The sequence below is a fragment of the Lagenorhynchus albirostris genome, chromosome 7 (assembly GCF_949774975.1).
Source record: "Lagenorhynchus albirostris chromosome 7, mLagAlb1.1, whole genome shotgun sequence".
NCBI lineage: Eukaryota > Metazoa > Chordata > Mammalia > Artiodactyla > Delphinidae > Lagenorhynchus > Lagenorhynchus albirostris.
In genome coordinates, this window is record NC_083101.1 from 75,052,910 (window position 1) to 75,070,786 (window position 17,877).

The following is a 17,877-nucleotide window of genomic DNA, read 5'->3' on the forward strand; positions in this document are numbered from 1 at the left end:
TGGGCTTGGGTTATATCATAAAAGTGGATTTTCTGGGCCAAAGGATATGCATCTAAGACTTGCTACATATTTGTGATCGTGGCCTCTAGACATGTGGTACCAGCTTATAGGAACATTGTATAAGTTATTTTCCACACCTCTTCACATTTTTAATTTATCCATTGCTATTTTGATTAATCCATCTCAAAGACTTTCAATGTTTTCTGTAGATTATTTTTTCACATATTAAGTACAAAGGGCAGAGACTAGAAAATGAAATATCAGCCAAGTGCCCTGTTTCTCTGAATATTTTGTTTGCTTGTGTATTGGTTTGTTTTTCTTTTTTGTGCTGCTATAAGTGTGTCTGGAAAAATCAAATTAAAGTAAGCTGAGTAAGCTTGACTAACAAGGAAGCCCCTTTCACTTCCCTGGAGCATGGCAGTGGGGTGCCCCCAGATCCTGATATTATTACCACTATTTCGGAAGCACAATGATAAATGTCTGCATTTATCAGTGTCATCAAACTTTTCCATTATCTGTCAAAGTTTCATTGCAAATACTTTCCTAAGGTCTGGGCATACCCTGTTGGTGTTTGTGATGTTTGCCACATTTCTCTTTATCTACTTTTTTGCACATTGTGGTCTAAAGATGAACTATGAAAAAAAAGAGCCAACTTTGCAAAAATTGGAGGCCAAGAGACCAGGATTCTGATACTACCCACAACTAAGCAAGTTACTTAGCCTGTGTGGGACCTTGTTTCCTCATTGCAAATAGCTCTATCTAACAATCCAGGGGTAGTGTGGCGGTTGTAGATGGGGAGGAAACCCATAGAAAGCCTTTATTAAATATGTAGTTGTGCCAGATACTATGTATATATTATCTCATGAATTAGGCATTATTGTCTTCCATTTTAAAGATGGGGAATCTGAGGTTCAGAGATGTGAATTAAATTGCCCTGGTCATACAGAGAGTAAATTACAGCTATAACATGTAATCTAGGTTTGCCTGTCTCCAAAGCGTTCTCAAGGTATGAGTATATAAGTAACAATGGGAGTCTGTTCATTCATTTCTTTTTTTTTTTTCTTTGCGGTACGCGGGCCTCTCCCGTTGCGGAGCACAGGCTCCGGACGCGCAGGCTCAGCGGCCATGGCTCACGGGCCCAGCCGCTCCGCGGCATGTGGGATCTTCCCAGACCAGGGCACGAATCCATGTCCCCTGCATTGGCAGGCAGACTGTCAACCACTGCGCCACCAGGGAAGCCCTGTTCACTCATTTCTTAATTCATTAAGTATCTATTCAAGACATACTATGACCTTCCAGGCACTGTGGTCAGATCTGGGAATTCAGTGGTGAATAAATTAGATATGTTTCCTGCCTCATGAAGATATCAGTCAGCTGGGGGAAAAGAGACATTAAAAAGATGAAGACACAAATATATGATTACCAATTGTGATTAGTACTGTGAAAAAAAAGGACAGAGTGTTGGGATGGAATAACAGGGAAGACCTGATTTGGATTGAATAGGTCAGGGAAGACCTTTCTGAAATTGAGACCCAGAAGATAACTAGGTGTTAATCAGGCAAGAATGGGAAGAGCCTTTCAATATTTCTGGGTGGATGGAGCTGCTGAGGATAGAGAGTTGATCCAGCTGGTCCCCAACAAGGCTCTTCAGGGGATGAAGATGCCCTGATGATGAGCACAGCCAGCTTTGTAGAGAAGGGTTGTGGCCATGTCCAAGTGTGTGGTATTTCCTTAATACATTATGTATTGGGGAAAGTCCTGTCCAGACATGGAAATGGCCTCTCCCTTCCCTTGGAAATCCTGGCATGCCATCCAGTTGTGCAACTTCCCAACCTGTTGCCAATCAGCTCTGCTGACCTATTGGCCTTGCACTTGGTAGTGAAGCTCATATTGTTATTCCTCAATAGGTTCTCCATGTTTTAAGATCCATAGGGCAGAAAGCTGGAGCAGAGCATGTCTGGACACTTTTGTCCACAAGTTATCTTCACTTTACACCTGGAATTTACATGCCAAAGATTCAGACCTCCCACATGAAAGTTGCTTAGCCTTTTGACTAGCTGTATAATCATAGGCTCAGGAAATCCAGCAGTACTTGTTACATGGCGTCAATATTCTGGATAACAGTGAAAAGGATTACATGGAATAATATTTCTGGATCCTGGAAGATGAAGTTAAGCTACATGGATCTTTGGGATAATGAAGAAATAAATTAAACTGAGCAATATTTCTGGATTACAGAGAGAAGAGTGAAATTGAGTCACTCAACCTGGATAATGGAGGGAGGAAGGACCTGACTCACAGTTCTGGGTAAGAGGAGATCATTCTGGATGATGCGGAAGGATGAAGCTGGACTGCTTTTGTGGATAACAGAGGCAGGCAGTGCAGGAAAGGACGCAAGGTAGCAACACATTCAGCCCACAAGAACCAGCAAAAAGGAGGGAGCGAGAGCAATGATGGCTTCCTTGTTTGCCCATCAAGCACAAACAGGGGAAGCTGTGCCTGGGAAGGCAGGTTCCCTGGGGTTGGTTTGTTTCCAAGGTCTTCCTTCCACAGCTGCTCCACATGGCCTGGGGCCGGTGGACCTCACAAAGTCCCAGATACAATGTGCTTAAGTAGATCACTTTGGTGACCCCCTCAGGCTTTCACAGTGACGGATATACAAAGCTAGCATCTTCTTTGAACTCCCCAGATGAAAGGTCCTAGGAATCAACCTGGAGATGCTGAGAGTCGGACAGTTTAGTCATTTAGGCTATGAGGTGTTACAATCAGAAGGGAAATTAGTCATATCCAGTCTAAATCCTTCACTTTACAGTTGAGGAAAACGTGGCCTAGAGATGGGAAGTGAATGGTCCAAAGCCTCACAGGCAGATCATGGCAGAACTAAACTAGAACCCAGAATCCCTGACTCCTAGTCTGGTTCTTTACGGCCAAACTTGAAGCCATCTCATAGGAATAGAGAATGGCATTCTGGAGGAAGCTTTTAGGACTGAAATCAGAGACAGAATGGAAAGACGAAAGGAAGTGAATACGTTAACACAGTTAATGAAAGCCTTCTATGAATTAGACACAGTGCCAGATGTTTTTGCGGATTTTTAAACCTCATTTAATCCTCTCAAAAATCCCCTTGATGGAGAGATTTTTGTCATTTTATAGCTGTTGAAACTGAGACTCACAGTTTCAGTAACTTTTCTCAGACCACACATGGCTGAGCCAGTATTTGAACCCAGGTGTGCATGAAAACGCAGCCTGAGCTTTTTTACCTCAGTTGCCTGGAAACATCAATTGGTTCTTGAGATCATCACTGATGTGATAAAACATGGGACAGAAATCAGGCAAGACTAGGAGCATCTGCGTTTTCCTGTGGTGAGTAGGAAAAAGGATCAGACAACTCTTTCCTCCGGCGTGAAGGCGAGGTGATGACTGAAGTATCGGCTCTCTATGCTGAAGTCAGAATTCGTATTTTGGTGAAATTGTCATCTGGATAAATTTAGGATCTCCGATTTCATTGCAGGTATGGTTACCCCAGTGGTTATTTTCCTTTTGGCCTATGTACTCTCTCTGCTCTTATGAATAATATTTTTTATCCCAATCTAATCACTTATAGTATTTGGTTTTTACACAGGTTATTTTTAAAATTTTGGATACAATTTTCTTCTGAAAGTAAGTTGGCCAGTAACCACGAAATCCCTCTTAGTATTACTAAAACCCTTCTCTGCCAATTCTTTAAGAAATTAGATCATCTTCAGATGAATTGTTAATAAAAAATTAACGCGATGGCCAGTAGCATGGATACCTTTGGGCTCTTGGCCAAAAGATAAGCCATCTGTGTGTAAGAAAACAGGCTAACAATTTTGGACTCTGGTCTCTGTGGCCACAGTGAGCATTGACCTCACTGTTAATTACCCAAATTAATTGTTTTTAGGGGTTGTGTTCTCTCATCACGAAAACTTCTCTTCCCAATTCAAACCATGTGGGTTAAAACAAAACAAAAGCCAAAACTGCTCCCCACACCCAAAAACCCCTTCTGTCAGGGCTCCCAAGTAGACCCGGGAGAGCCGTTAGAGGGCTGAGAAGGGCCAGTCATCAGCGCATACCATACATAGGTGGAGGGCTTGTTATTCTCAGTTTCCCGCCTAGGAGAGGATACCCCTATTGTTTCTGAAAGTGCTGACCAGGACCCACACTTCCAACTAAAATTCCTCTATCCCTCCAACAGCAGCAAAAGCAGCAGCAGAAGCAACTGCAATAGATAAGTGTTTTGATGAATTGCAAGATGGATAGGGCTTACAGTGCCCCCAGCCTTGCTGATACCAAATGCCTTTAAGATACAGCTTTTCCCATCCTAATCTACAAAGGAAACAGGAAAAAGGAACTTAAAACTCCCTGTGCTCAGACAGAAATGAGACTGTTACAGCCCGCTTCTGTGCTGTTCCTTCTTGCCTCTGACTTGTAAACAAGACCTAGTAGGACATGCGAATGGAAAGTCACAAACCTCTGGGTGTTTGAAAGGATCCTTGGGACCTCATGCACATCTGTGGAAACTGGATGGAGAGATTTGGGGAAGCATGGATTCTTTAGCCGGCTTAGTTCTCTATGGAGTCAGCTTGCTCCTTTCTGGTAAGGTTTGGCTTTATTATCTTTAAAAACTATATTTTTAACAGAGTTAGTGATTCTGGGCTCTCTCACCAATGCTTAGTGCTGGTTAACAAGGGGCAGCTGTGGCACAGGGATTGTTTCTCCATGAGTCTCCGTTTAATATATGTAAGGATTGACATGGAAAGTCCTTGTAGCATGAACTGATTTTTCTAGAGTTTCTCTTCTGGATTATTGCCCGCTGTGTTACCACAGACTCTGTGAGGACTGATTAGGTCACTTTATTTGAAGAGACGCGCTTACCATAGTGCATTATTTTACTGTTCCTCATTCTAGATTGTTTCCTTACTCTATAGAAAAAGAAGAAACCTGGCTTTACCTGCTTCAAAGAAAATCTTCAGTCATTAAAAAAAATATCAAATTCATGCTGAGAATGATTCGGACCCACTTAAGGCATTGTACAGATTGACATTTTTAAATGAGAACAAAAATGCTTTTCTATAAAGATTTCGTATTTGTATCCTATTTCAATCAAAGCAGTCAAACACTAGGCTTTTTGGTTTTTATCTTATAGTTGGGGTCAGGGAGATTAGGGCTATATAATTTTTGTTTTATTTAAAAAATATTTGGCACATAGTAATTTGTAAAGTCTTTATTGGCCCAATGAAATGAAAGTTTAAGCAATTACCCAGATCACTGGGCACAGGAGAGTAAAAAAACCTATTGTGGGTTTAAGGAATGGTTGGCTTGAATGTTTTTAGATTTAGGTTGTCTGTTGTTCAGATTCTCTAGATGGCGGCGTGGCTTATAGTTCACTCACCCTATGAGATACCTATGAAAGTGGTATCAAATCACAAAATACAAATAACAACTATAATGGCCATCAATCTCTCCCCTTCAGTTTGAAAGCATTTGAATTATTGTAATGAAAATAGAATTGATATAGGAAATGAATTTGGGAAAATTTACTGAACTTAATGGTGTGGGCTATATTATATTAGTAGAATTTGATCCAAGTATCCATAAGTATCTGCTAATTATTTTATATTTTTCATATGTTTGCAATATTATATCATTAAATATTCAAAACATTAAGCAAATAAGATAACAGAATTGCATGTTTGTTTATAGCTCTTCAGTTTGTTTTCAGTGATCACTTATATTGAGGATTTAATAATATTTTAAGACTAAGAATGTGTAAACTGCTGAAAATGAAAGATTATCTGAGATAGTTTCAGTATGTAGAAATTTTTTATATTCATGTAGAAATAATGTTGATTTCTCCAAAAATATGCATCTTGAAGCCGAATAGTTATCATAATTCCGTTTTCTGTTTGCTTTTCTTCTGTGTGACATTTATCAGTAACATGAAATCTGGAACTGCTTCTACATCAGGGATTATAGTCATGCAAAGCCCAGGGGTCCACAGCTGCTCTGAGATACTTTTTAGGTTAAATAATGTACACACACAGAGACACACACACTCTGTTCTAATTCATCTTTTTTCCCCATAGTGACCATGTTATGGCACTTTGCAATATAGGCTTAGAAAAGATGTCATAAAATCAAACAAAAAAGTTATGTGGCAAAATAGTTACTCTGTGTCTAAACCAAAAGCACAGCACTAACTTAAGCAGGGTGAAGCCCAAAGAGAGGGGTTTCGTGCTCTTGTTGAAAGGAAGGGTAACCCCGGCAAGGTTGGTTTCTGGAGTAGGTCTGTTGTGCTAAATCCTAACTTAGATTTTCCATCTAAGCCTCCATGAATATGAATACTGAAGGCCTGATAATTGCAACAACAAGAATCCAGCATGATTATGTCTACAGGCATAGGATCCCATTCTTCAAACCAAACTCCACTGGTAGACTACAGTAATGGAGCAAGGGGCTCATGACTTATGGATTTCTCTCTGTAGTCTAGTGGGTTGTTCGTCCTTCCTTTTTTCTGAACAAATAGAACTGAAAAAACTATCACATTTGCCTCAGTGAAGGTGACTCTGGGTGGTAGATGCTAACCCATAAAAGGGTTGGAGGAGGTGTATAGTTTTTAGAAGGCTTCCCTCAAATCCACCTAGATTCTGGTAGATTCCCTTCCCAAGAGCAGATCATGGCCAATACCACCTTAGAAACAAGTTCTAAGAAACATACTAGATTTTCTCTACTCTCTCATTCTCACCAAACCAGGCTGCTCTCCCAAAGAGAAAAAAAAATAAAACTAGTCACTCTTTCTGCCTTATCATAATATGTCCTTTGTGATCAACATTGATCCAATGTGAAGCCTCTAGTAGTATGCCTTCATGCCTCTTTCCTGTCTCATGTGACATTTTAAGTAACAACCTGGGTTCAGAGATAGTGAATATCTTGTCTGGATGGCAGAGGAAATTCAGTTATAAGGTCAGGGAAGTGGTCCCAGATGGAACCTCCTGATTAGGGTTGGTCTTAGAAGGCTAGTTATCAAGTCTGAGTAATCAAGGGTGGAGGCATAGAAGCTGGGAACAGAGACACACCTGGGAATTATTCTCAGAAGGAGGAGTTTTGCTCCCTTCTCAGATGCTCCCTCCTAAACATTGTTTTTGTTGGGAGCTCTCAGCATTTCCCTTTCAGCCTTACCCTGGGAGAGCTTCCTTCAAGAGTCTAGTCCTTCTAAGACATCTCTCCAGGAGGGAAGAACTCTTCTAATTTCATCCAGAAGACTATGCTATATCCTCTGGGGGATTCAGATGGGTGAGGTCCAGTTTTTTCTGACATTATCAATTCATCTCCTGGAGCTCTGTTCCTAAAAAGATATGTGTGTGATTGTGTCACCAGCTTATTCCCTGTAGATGGCTTATTGGTAAGAGCACAGAATCAGGATTCAAATAGATTTGTCTAGGCTGGAAGGGTGAACCAAACCCAAAAGATAAACAGATAAATGTCAAAATAGATAAATGTCAAGTTATGCATTTGGATTCAATAAATAGATGACGTATGTTCAATGTGAGAGAGACCTGGTTTGCTGAGAGTTCTAGTGAATGACATCCAAGTTTTGGTGATACACAAAATTTGATGAATTTCAAGGAGCCAATTTATAGGCGCCAAAACATGCTTTACTTGCTAAAAAGGTAACACGTAAGCTGTAACCGTTTGCATAGTAAAGATATAGGGTCAGAATTAGAGATGGTAATCACTTCAATCTGCTGCTCAAAGCACATCCATTAAACACTGAAGACACTGAAAAGCTTGACAGCAAACATTGTAGGCAAATGGGAAGGTAAGTGCTTTAGAAACTTTGTCATATGGGAACATTTAGTCAGGAGAGAAGAGATGAAGGAGCAGCATTTTCATGGGTTTCCACATAGTAGACACCATAGATTGACGTTGTATTTTGTCAGGTCTAGGATCCGGGGGTGGAGGGAGTTGCACAAAAGACAGAGTTTGGCTTTGTTGATGGAAACCTTCTAAAAACTGGATCACTATCCCCCTGGAGAGTGAGTTCCCACACTGGGGAGGGTTCGGGCATGTGTTGCGTGATCGATAGTCTTTAGGAATGTGAAAAGAAAATCCTTTTCATTTCACTACCTGTGGCTCCTCACCGACCACTTAGCAGGTAGATAAAGGTCAGAAGAGCCACTAGATCTTTGCCCACTGAAATCAAACTGAGTTTGTTTTCTGAATGTGGACCCAGATATGGTCACTTTATGCTGAATTGTAACTCAGTTAACATGCCTTAGGAGAAGAAAAACCACATGCACCTGTGCTATTATGACTCACTTTTGAAGACACTGCTCTATGAGGCTGAGGTGGATCTCATCAAGAAGGCAGGAGAAGGAGTTAAGAGTATAGATTGTGAAGTCACACACCTGGGATTAAGCTCAAATTGGATGACCATGGGCCAGTTATTTGATTGTTCCAAAGCACAGTTTTCTCATCTTTTACATTTGAGAATACTTTTTTCCCAGAGTTGTTATAAGCATCAAGTGTGATAATGCATGTAAAGTACTCAGCCAGGAAGAACTCTCTTAGTAAGTGAAGCTAGTGTAATCAAAAGAGAAGTGTTGTTGTGAGGACCATTGGGCTCATTCAAGACCAGTCTAATGTTTTCCAGGTGTGGGGGAGTCACTTACTACTCTTAGAAGCATTCTCCTAACAGACTTCAATATAAGCCAGTTTCTCAAATTTTGTGCTGATCTCTCCCCACTTGACAAGCCAGAACACTTGGCCTACTCTCTAGTGCTTTCCCTCACCCATCCCTGCTCACGGCTCTTCTACTTCAACCAGGCCCATCTCCACCATCTATGCATACTTTCCCCTTGGCTCTTGTTCATGCTGTTCTATCCATTTGGAAATGACACCCACCATGTTCAGTCTGCAAACAAAATTCAACTTAGTTTGCCTAGGCCAACTCTTCCTCGTGTTCTTCCCCTAATTCTGAGTTCCCTTCCCACACAGGCTGTGCCTTTGAGCTTTAGACACATAGGTTTAGCCCAGTTAACCTCTAACATTGTTGACAACAGATATTATTTACTTCTTATTCTCCGTAGTGCATGGAGTTTAATATGCCATAGTAAGAAACTTTTGGTATACCATGGCAGACCTGACAAAAAGAGGGAAATTGTTTGTTGTCGTACAAAGGGCTTTTAAACATTGAAAGGATAACAATAAGAATCAATTTCATATATATTGCAAGTGGTATTCACTCATATCTTAAAAGGTTGGCTTATGTTAAATATTTGATGTAAATAAGGTCAAAAGAAAATCCCTTTTTTCCCTTAGGTGTGAAACGTAAAAGATATACTCACGAAAGTGGGTTTAACAAGATTTTACGTAATATTAGGTATTGTATGATTGTTGAATATTACTTTAAAGATACACATAGTTTTATTCAATAGACATTTATTGAGTTATTGCCCACCTTTCATTCATTCATTCACTCACTTAACTATCATTTCAATCAATGAAGACATACTGAGGACTTACTTTGCACCCAGTACTGTACTGGACACCAGGAATGAAAAAAAGGATGAATTATTTTTTCCCCTTGCTGAACTCACATCTTAGTAGGAAGGATGACTATAGGCATATAATAAATTGTAAGATGCTATGATAAATAATGTAGTAGGGGTATATCAAAATCTAGCTTTTCAAGAGCTATAAAAAATGTTTATTGGCTTCAATAATAAAAGCAACTTTAAAATCCAAATTAAACATAAATGGCTAAAAACATAATGTCAACTTCATTAATTGCTAAATTTAATATGAATAAAATTTATATTGAAAATAATCTGTATGATAGATTTTCCTCACTTTGCAAGAACTCCTAAAAATGAATATTGCCAAAAATTATGGCTAGTGTAGTTATCAGTTACTCATATCCAAATGATTTTAAAACTAAGTAGATAAAAGGGAAAAGAGAAGAAAGAACTTCCCATCAGAGGGAGCAGGTGGTGTGAAATAGCTGGGCAAGCTCAGGGAAGTTGAGTAAGTCTGGAATGTAAGGAGGAGGTGGTGACTTAAGGTTGGGTTCAGATCAGGAAGGGCCGCATAGGCCATTTTAAGTCATTTGTACCTCTTTCTGTACACATGGAAATTTAGTATGGTGTTTGTTCTATCATATCTGATTTATGTCTTGGAAAATTCACTCTGATAATATTCTGAAGCATGTATCGACATGGCAGAGAATTAGGCCTGGACCAATTTGGCTTCCCAACACTCCAGGCAAGGGAGGCTTAGATGAAGAAGGGGTTTGAAAGTGTTTAGGAGGTGAAACTGTAGGGACTGGTAATTGGTTATATACTGGAGGTTGTGGGAAGTGGGGTGAATAAGCATTGCTCCCGGCTTCTGGTTTGGGTAATGGTTCTGCCATTCTCTGTGTTGGCAAACATGGCAGAAGGAACTGCTGGCTGACAGGCTGGCATGAAGCAAATAATTCTTTTGTACATGTTGATTTTGAATTTCCATGTTAAAGGTGGATATTTAGCAAAATTTGGCTCTCTGGGTCTGAAGCTCAGAAGAAGAGGGTCGGGCAAGGGATTGAAACATAGAAATCTTTGTTTATGGTAAGCGAAGACATGGGTCGTGTAGCAAGACTTATGTAAAAGGAAGAGAAAGAGCAGATAGCCAAGGGTTCTACGACGAAGCAGTCAGGGAGTTGCCAGGAGAGGCAAACCCAATCAGATTCCTTCCCTGGGATTTCGGAGAATTGGTGTTGTGGTAGCTAAGGAAGGAGAAAGTTTAAAGAAGGGGACAGTGAGACGGGGAGAGCAGAGTGACAGCCTCTGGGCTTGGCATGGGGGCACAAGACTGCAGGTGTGTTATTTTACAGAGAGCCAGCATTACCGTACCAGAGCTGGAAGGGTGTCAGAAGACCAGCTAGCATCACTCCCAGCCTTCAAGAAAGGGAATGTCTAACGTTGCCTCCCTTATTTCTGGAATTTTAAACTGATAACCCGATTCCCACCGGTCTAGCCAGACTGTTCCTCAACTCGCATCACACGTGCAGAATGTTTTTTAGATTGAGCCTTGTCTGCTTTCCTCTACATCCTTCCCCCACCGCCTCCTTTTGTCCCTTCAAGATTCTGACCATCCTTCTCCCTGTGTTTCTTCCCAAAGGCTGCAGGGGCAGGTGTGGAGACATGGATCTGCCAGATGGGCAGAGTCCTGGCTCTTTTCAACACATCTGTTGATTAGAGGGAGTGCGTTCCCACTGCCTAGTGGTACCATGTCTAACGTGGTACGCACGTTACGTAACAAAGAGAGGGAGAAAACCTAAACATGAGCAAAAGGAGCCCATTAGGCAGCCAGCTGAGGGGCATGTGGGTGGCTGCTGTTTGCTCTGCCTGCCCAGGGCTTGACCAGTGAGGTGTGTGTGGTGGTCACACCCATCTCAGCAGATCTGTCAGCTTTCCCGCTTTTGTTAGAGGGTGATATCATGCTTCCTGGGGGGAGCGCTGGAAGACAATGCTCGGCCACTTTCCTCCAGATACAATAGGCGGAGTCAGGAAGGCAGTATTGACATTGCTGGGGCTGGGAAGGCACTCGCTGCTCCGTGGCCGTCAGATGGTGAACCAACTTAACCTTGGCACACAGAGCCTGGGTTGTGCAAGGCGTCTGGCTCCAGAGCCAAAGGGGACTCCACCCTGGGGACAGGAGTGCTTTAGACATCTGGGAATTTGGGATGGGCTTCGAATTCTGATCCCTGTGTCAAAAACAACCGCAAAACAATAATAGTACCAGGAATAACAAAAATGGCAACCATCTGCCGAATGTCGCTATGTGCCAAGTGTTTAATATGATTTTTCAAAATTCTTCTCCTTTATTTTATTTTTAGTTTTGTTATTAATATTTTTGGCCGCACTGCGCAGCATGCGGGATCTTAGTTTCCCAACCAGGGATCGAACCTGTGCTTCCTGCAGTGGAAGCATGGAGCCTTGGCCACTGGACTGCCAGGGAAGTCCTAATATGATTTTTAATATCTCACAACAATCTCACACAATAGGTATTATTATTTGTTTTGTTTTGTTTTAAAAATACATGGTGAAACTGAGGCTCACAAAGGTTGTGACTTGACTAAGGTTAAAATGTTGTGGACATTCATTATTTGGGACTGCCTAACATTCCTAGTTTTCGAAAGCCACCATGCTTTCCCTCCATTGATGGGACTGCCAATCACTGATCAGAGTGTCCTGTCCATCAGAAGACAGCGGTCGGTTCAGATGGAGGGTGCATGACCCTCCTCTGGGAATTTATGAGCAAGATGTTCTCTTTCTTCATTGAAGACACTGTTTACCTGGAGCCGCCAGCTTCCCTTGGCACTTGAAGCTAGTCTTTGATAGGAAAGAATGATGACAGAGACAGAGAGAACAGAACCCAGACAGGCACTATGAAATTATCTGAGCCCTGGATCCAATGTTTTTAGATTGGAGACCCATCCCTGCCCCTTCCAGTTATGGGAGCCAGTTGGCTTTATTTGCTAGTGCTATTTTGAGTTGTTTTCTGTCTCTTGAAAATGAATAGTACTGAGTGACCACACGATCTCAGTAAGAATGATGGCAGCAAGAATTAAACTGAGGGCTTCCCTGGTGGCACAGCTGTTGAGAATCCACCTGCCAATGCAGGAGACACAGGTTCGAGCCTTGGTCTGGGAAGATCCCACATGCCGCGGAGCAACTAAGCCCATATGACACAACTACTGAGCCTGCGCTCTAGATCCTGCAAGCCACAACTACTGAAGCCTGTGCGCCTAGAGCCCATGCTCCACAACAAGAGAAGCCACCGCAATGAGAAGGCTGTGCACCACAACGAAGAGTAGCCCCCGCTCGCCGCAACTAGAGAAAGCCCACACACAGCAACGAAGACCCAACGCAGCCAAAATTAAGTTAATTAATTTATTAATTAAAAAAAAAGAGTTAAACTGAGAATGACCTGAACCCAAATCCTGGACTCTTTCAAACACTTCACTGTGTTCCAACTAGTGTTTCATGGTCACCTCAGGCTGGTTTCCAGAAAACGAGACTGATAACAATACTTACTTGTGTAGTTTTAGGGGAAGATTTTAAAAGATACTACTTAAAATTACTTAGTATGGTTGGGTACATGATGAGCACTCAATAAAAATCAGATGTTCTTAAATTGTTTACTTCTAAACAAAGCTGGAGGATCTTATGTCACTTTATGCCAATCTTTTCAAAGCACATCTCCATCTATGAGGGCAGGCAACTCCTATTCTACGCCAGATGGAGCTCCCTGGCTTCCCTTGGGATAACTCAGCATTGGTACCCTAAGCCTGGCCTCGTCTCAGGGACAAAGAGAGAAAAACTTAGAGCTGTGCATTCTTGGGTTTTTGCTAAAAATCTGGAGTGCAGGTGAGGGAATTCCTTCCCATGGCCCTACCAGCTGGCAGGATGGTGCTCCCGACTTTTCTCCTGCCAGCCCCCAATTTCCTGTTTTCTCAGGTCTTGACTAAACAGAGGCTCTAGGATGCTTTGCCCTAGATGGTTCCCACCTCATTTATTCCAAACCTATTAATTCCTAGTCCTTGAAAATTTTCTGTGGCATTGTCAGTTCCCAGTGCAGTGCGGTTCACTTCAAGCTTATTATTGAATTTTTGGACCCGTCCTGGAGTACACGTGTGTATGTGCATGTGTGTGTATGTGCATGTGTGTATGTGCATGTGTGCGTGATCATAGCTCTGCTCATATTCCACCACCATCTTGCCTTTAATTCCTCCTCCTCTTAGTCTCAATTCCTCTCTGTGTCCAGCACCTCTTGAATCTGGAAGGCACTTTCTAATCTTCCAGAGTTGATTGAAATACCACCTATTTTGCTATTCATTGCTACCACTCCAGAATCAAAGAGCAGGGTGGCGGTGGTAGTTGGTTGTGGTCAGCAACTTTTCAGGAGCCAGTCTTGCCCACCTCACCAGGCTCTTGTGATTCTTAGTCCCTCAGGCTACACTGGGGGTGTATTCCAGTCATTCCAGGATCTTTGCAGTTTCTAAAACTACACCTTCAAGCATCCAGGCCTTTGTTCGAGCCCTGGTCTGGGAACACTGTGTACACTGTGTACACTGTCCCTTCTGCCCAGAATATCCTCTTCACTTTCTTTTCTTCACCTGACTTATTCATGCTTTGAGATTTATATCAAGTGTCATTTCTTCTAAGAAGTCTTCCCTAACTTTCTTGCATGGATTAGGTCCCCGCCTTAGCCTGAATTCCACCAAAACAAACAAACAAAAAACCCGTGGACTGAGGCAAAGGCATATGTGCAGGTAGATCATTGGGAAGTGATCCCAGGGAGCAAGAGTGAGGGACTAGGGGAATGGAAGTGTACAAGCATGTGTTATCAGGTTGGCCACTGCCTCAAATGCCTGGTGCTGCAGACCTTTTGAGGAGCCTTATGAAATGAGACTCAAGGGCATTCATCCATTGCTCTCCTCCCCTTTATTCAAGGGTCATATAGATGCAAGAAGCTGATATACTACTGCTGGGGTCCTATGCTGTTGTGCCAGAGAAAGTCCCAAGGGAGGAAGTGAGGTATCCTCCCACGGGCTTTGTGTGAGCTACTTTGATATTACACCTGCTCAAAGCTTGTGGAGCTCTGTTTAGCTGCGGCTGCAGAAGCAGCTGAAGCAAGCCCTGGAATGGGGAAGGTTTGCATTGGTGCCCAAGAGGTGTCGGATACGGGCACCCTTGTTCTTGTCCCTGCCATAGTGCTTAGAATATTAAATTACAATTTACAGTTTACTTGATGGTTTGCCCACGAAGCTATGGTCTGTGTTTGACATATCAGTAAGAGAAATGCTTTAATAACTTGTTTTGCATTGGATTAAATGTTCTGACCTAGTGCTTTCCTAAGTGTGCTACCTATACTACTGCTGGCCTGAAAGATCATTTAATGTGGTGCTTGGAAGAACATTTTTCATTATAAAAATTATTTGTATCTATAGATGTATGTGTGTATGTATCATATCAATCATGTAATTTAATGAGTATTTTGGCATTATTTGAGGCTAAGGAAAAAAACAGATGAGTTAATTTAAAGAGAATGGTTAATAGAATAATTGTACAAGTCTCCTATAGACTCAGCAAAAATCATGAAAATGACATATTCATCAGTGCAGTTTAAGAGACACCGCTCTAACTGAATGAGAGAGCCAATCCTTTTTAGAACTCTTGTGTGTGTGTATGTTCAAATAAAAAATAGAAAAGTAATTTGGGCACATAATTAATACTATCCTAGTGACATGGACTAAGTGGAAGAGAGTCTCTTGGTGATCAACCTGTCTCAAAAGACTGTCTTGGACTCTAATATTGCTCCTCTCAGGAAACCTGGAAAGTGGACATTTATTAATAAATTACAGACAAGACCTAGTTTACATGTTGGGCATACTGAGTGTTCCTCAAAAAAGGCCCAGGTGCTTCCCTGGTGGCGCAGTGGTTGAGAGTCCGCCTGCCGATTCAGGGGACACAGGTTCGTGTCCCGGTGCAGGAAGATCCCACGTGCCACAGAGCGGCTGGGCCCGTGAGCCATGGCCGCCGAGCCTGGCATCCGGAGCCTGTGCTCCGCAACGGGAGAGGCCACAACAGTGAGAGGCCCGCGTACCGCAAAAAAAAAAAAAAAAAAAAAAAAAAAAGGCCCAGTAGTCAGCCAGGAAAACAGTAGGCCATGCCCGAAGTAGAGGAATGGATAGGTCAGTTATATGCATTCATTTAAGCTAACATTTACTGAGCTCTTTCTATGTTCTGGGAATTTGCTGGGCATTAGAGTTACAAGCATGGTTAAGAGAGGGCTCTGACTTCAGGTGGCTTTTAGTCTGGTGGGTGAGAAGCTCTGCTCTGTTAGAGGCAGACAGTGCATGTTGGAAGCATCGAGGCTCGAGGGAGTCATCCTGGAAGAGAACAGGAGTCTCACTAAGAGGGTGACATTCGAGAAGAATTACGCTTTGTGGAAAAGCAGGAGCGGAAGTGAGGAGGAAAGGTATTCTGGGCAGAGGAAAAAGCATGAAAAATGAGGAATAAAAAGTTTAAGAAATGTTTGTGCAGTGGTTCTATGTGGCTACCCTCTAGGGTACAGGGAATAAAGCTAGGGAGGTGGGCTGGGAAGAAGGTAACTTGGTTTGAGGTTGGCTGAGTGGGCAGGGCCAGAGTCAGTTACGGGAGTTGTCAGGATATAGGATGAAGCTGTGTGAGGGAATGACGCTGCCCAAGAAGAGGAGAGAGGGTGGTTCTGGGAACACCTCTGTCAAGGGCTGATGCGGGTGGAGGAAGAGGAAACTGAAGGCATTCAAAGAGATAAGCCAAAGGAGGAGGGAGTTTCAACTACGTAAAAACTTACAGAGGCAGGAGCCAGCGTAAGGAGAGAGACTAGAGAATTTAGCAACTAGTTATTGTTGCAAGGCATTTTCAGTGGATGGCAGGGCTTGGGTTGAAGAGTAAGGGCGAGGTGAGGAAGTGGAGTAAGTAAGCATAGATTCCTTTCTGAGAGATGTCCCATGGCATGGCAGCTTCCTGTTTCCACGTGCTTTTCTGTAAGCCTGATTCTAGGGTGATTTGGTAGGAGAAGGGGTGAGGTCTTCTCTGCCATTGTTGGTTCAAGGTGCTAGGAGAATATGCCAAGGTTTGAAGGAAGTAGAGAAAAACCTCTTCCATCACAGACATTCTCTCCTTCCCATGGATGTTGTCCCCAAGTTGCCTGAATTAGATAATTATTTTAATTTCACAAATACATGGTAATGGAGGTACATGGAGGTACCACACACTGTTACCTGGAATGAGAAATATTAGAATGGCCAAAGACTCAAAAGATGATCTAGTCCAGTGTTATTGAATTGTTTTCTCATAATACTAATTCCAAGAGAATCATTGAATCCCCCCCCCTTTTTTTTTGAGTATCACATGGAGCTAATGTTTGATACCTTAAGAAATGCTGGTTTGATTCAACCTGCTCATTTTATAGATGCCGACACTGAGGCCCAGGGAGTTCAGCACTTTGCTCAAGCTCAGCTCATTAGAGGCTGTCTCTTCACTTTAACAGAGAGTGTGGAAGGCAATATAAATTAGAGCTTAATGCATGTACTGTTTGGTCAGACTGCCTGGGCTTGCATTCCAGTTTTATCATTGAATTGGTTAGCTATTGCCGTGTAACAAACTACTCCCAAAACCCAGTGGCTCAACCAACATTTATTATCCCTCGTAAGTCTTTGTGTGATTTGCGGCTCGCCTCATCTGTGTTGAGCACAGCTCTGAGGTTCTGCTTCAGATTGCAGCAGCTGGTGCAGCTCTGCTTCTTGCTGCACGTGTGTGGGTTGTCTGGGTGACTCTGCTCACATGTATCTCATCCTTCTTGGATCAGCCCAGGGGATATTGTTCTGATGGTGATGTTAGAAACGCATCACCATTAGAAACAAAACAGCAAATGAGTCTTCTTAAGGCCTAGGCTGTGATCCAACACACTGTCATTCCCAAAGTCAAGGTTCGGGAACTACACTCTGCCCATGATGAGGCCAAAGCAAGGGTTTGATACAAAGAGGGCTGAAGAGTTGGGGCCAACAATTTGATCTACTATAGCCACTACTAGCTTTGTGCTGTGGTGCAAGTTACTTGACTTAACCTGTAAAATAAGCATCGTAATAGCACTTACCTCTTGAGATTTTTTCTGGGGGTGGGTGGGGATTAAATGAATTAGTTCATGTAAACCATTTAGAACAATACTTAAACTTAAATGCTAGGTAAATATTAAGCGCATTACTAATTTTATCCATCCACCCATCACCATCCATGGGTGATGGAGGATATTTGGGGTGTTTGCCAC

The 17,877-nt window shown here is 42.4% G+C and overlaps 1 protein-coding gene across 2 annotated transcripts in view; it reads left to right on the plus strand.

Annotated features, from left to right (window-relative positions):
• Positions 1-4,378: 4,378 nt before the first annotated feature.
• The window catches only part of TEK (TEK receptor tyrosine kinase), a 103,630-nt gene continuing 90,131 nt past the window's right edge, over positions 4,379-17,877 (plus strand). For both annotated transcript variants that reach the window (XM_060155184.1, XM_060155185.1), the window contains exon 1: positions 4,379-4,617. In XM_060155184.1, the coding sequence (XP_060011167.1) occupies positions 4,566-4,617 (52 nt within the window). In that variant the 5' untranslated portion in view covers positions 4,379-4,565. The remainder of the gene's footprint in view (positions 4,618-17,877) is intronic.